At 36.4% G+C, this 2,426-nt stretch overlaps 1 protein-coding gene across 1 annotated transcript in view; it reads right to left on the bottom strand.

The window, feature by feature from the left end:
- The window catches only part of LOC104793539 (methylmalonate-semialdehyde dehydrogenase [acylating], mitochondrial-like), a gene marked incomplete at its 3' end in the record, with an annotated part of 7,482 nt that extends 5,092 nt beyond the window's left edge, over positions 1-2,390 (bottom strand). Inside the window, 9 exon segments of the mRNA XM_010519904.2 lie at positions 395-460; positions 633-712; positions 1,040-1,103; positions 1,210-1,364; positions 1,452-1,530; positions 1,613-1,774; positions 1,869-1,940; positions 2,024-2,100; positions 2,195-2,390. Coding sequence (XP_010518206.1) covers positions 395-460; positions 633-712; positions 1,040-1,103; positions 1,210-1,364; positions 1,452-1,530; positions 1,613-1,774; positions 1,869-1,940; positions 2,024-2,100; positions 2,195-2,213 — 774 coding nt within the window.

Below are 2,426 nucleotides of genomic sequence, written 5' to 3'. Positions count from 1 at the left end.
ATAAGCAATTTGACATTATTAGTCTCTAATACTGAGGAGGAATTTTACAGGGGAAAAGACGCAAGATGTTACCTGAATACGTTTGCCTTTCGCTGCTGCTCTTGCATATATATGCATTCCAGCCTTTAAACAAAACAATTCCATACGGAATACACAAGTTAAACCAAAAATTTGAGCTCAGAAGAAAATCAATTCTACCATCATCAGATTTAGAAGAGTTTAAAGGTATAATTTAGCTATCTTTGCAATAGAGTAGTATGTTATGTTATCTAGCTGAACTAATTACACAGGAATTTGACTAGATGTAATTTTATAAATATTATCAATCATAACTTGGTCAACCGCAAACCCAAGTCTACATGCTATAAAAGAGCACAACAAAAGATATACTTACTGTGTTCGACCCAACAAAAGAAACAGCTCTTATATCTTCATCATCACAGATAGCATTCACAGTATCCTGGCATGTAGAGAAGCATTATTATTGTTAATGAAAAAGAGGTGAAGGTAATACTGCGGAATCTCTACATACTGTATTACATTTTGGGACAGTTTTAAGGGGAATCCTCTCTGCAACAATTTAAATCCTACTACAAATAGAAAACTAAGCGAGAATTTTTGAAATAGCCTACATTAGTGCCATGAACGATATTGAGAACCCCGTCAGGTAATCCAGCTTCCATTGCCAATTCCGCAAGTATTACAGAAGCACCTGCCCAAAGCAAGTAACATTAACAACCAGTTTCAATACCACATTTTGTTTTCTCTATATATGTTTATTAACAGTAATCCATCACTAGAAGAGAACTTCGTTTCAATAGTGGACAACGGTTAACTAATATAGAAAATGTGATATATCTAAGAGCATTCAGCGCATCACATGGCATTGCTAGAAAGGTGAATGTTCACTCATGATAAGACATGATCAGAAAGTCTATAAATCTTGAAAATTTCATTCATCAATGAAACATGACAGGAGTGACCATTAGTTAGTAAAATAATCCCAAGGGATAAGGGTAACAAAATTTGAGTACTTTACCAGGATCCTTCTCTGATGGCTTAAGAATATAGGTATTACCACATGTCACTGCAACTGGAAACATCTGCACTAACAAACACACAGTAAATACTCGGACTTCATGGAAGAGAGAATCATAAACAATTAAGGATATACATATCTGTTATCATAAAAGGGCATTAGCATGGTACCCATAAAGGAATCATGGCTGGAAAGTTGAAGGGACAAATGCCAGCACAGACACCTAATGGCTCCCTAATACTATATGTATCAACTCCATTAGACACATTAGGAACATATTCACCCATCTGTAAAGTGGCCATTCCACAGGCATGCTCCACAACCTCTGCGTACCAAAAACTAATCAGTAAGGTTCTCCTCTGCTTGTCAATCATATAAATCAAACCTACAGTAAGAAAAAAAAAAAACTAACCTAACCCACGGAAGATATCACCATGGGAATCCTTTAACGTCTTCCCTTGCTCGGTCGTAATGCTCATAGCAAGTTTATCCTACACAAAAAAAAGATTCAAACTTTCAGCCAAAGACATGTCAAGATATCAAAAAAACAACCTAAACCAAGTAGCAGTTTACCATATTCTTGCGTATAAGCTCTTGAAACTTGAGCATAACACGCTGCCTGGTAGTAATCGGCGTGTTTCTCCACAACGGAAACGCTTGCTTCGCAGCGGATACCGCCGCCTTAAACTCTTCATTAGTAGTCAATGGAACTTTGGAAACAACCTCTTGTGTAGCCTAATTCAAGTAAAACGAAAAATCGAATTCAAAGTTCAAACCTTTTTATACTAAGAACACTCGCAAATGGACTAAAAAGATTAAAAGAGCTTACAGGGTTGATAACATCGATATGTGAAGATGATTGAGAATCAACAAAAGAACCTCCAATAAGATTTGGTACTCTCTGAATTGAAAACAGAATCATATGATCAAAAAAAAAAAATCAAACCCAGTAAAAATCACATCAAGATCAACCCAAGAACTCACCGGAGGGTCCATTGAAGTTGATAAGCAAGAGCTACGAAGAGCGAGAAAGTGAGGTCTCAAAGGTCTCAGACTGTTACCTGGAAAAAACACAGTACAACAAAACTAGCATCGATGGTATCGAAGTCTCGAGATTACGATTAAGAATAACAAAAAAGAGAATTGAGAGTTTACCAGAGATTCGTAGCAACATCTTCTTCGATTGATTGATTTGGTGTTGCTGATACTTTGATCGTAGTAGTTTGGTGTCGTCTGGTAGAGAAGCATATACGTTTTGGATTGGAGTGATGACTGAGTGCTGACTCAGTGTTGATCGTTCATCTTCGTTGTTGATTGCCACGTGGTTAGATATAAAACCGTTAGATCTATAAAAAAGTTACGATTTTTTTTTTTTTTTTTTTTTGGG

This window comes from Camelina sativa, chromosome 1 (genome assembly GCF_000633955.1).
Source record: "Camelina sativa cultivar DH55 chromosome 1, Cs, whole genome shotgun sequence".
Lineage (NCBI taxonomy): Eukaryota > Viridiplantae > Streptophyta > Magnoliopsida > Brassicales > Brassicaceae > Camelina > Camelina sativa.
Note: the sequence above shows the minus strand (reverse complement) of the source record. Positions and strands in the feature narration are given on the sequence as shown.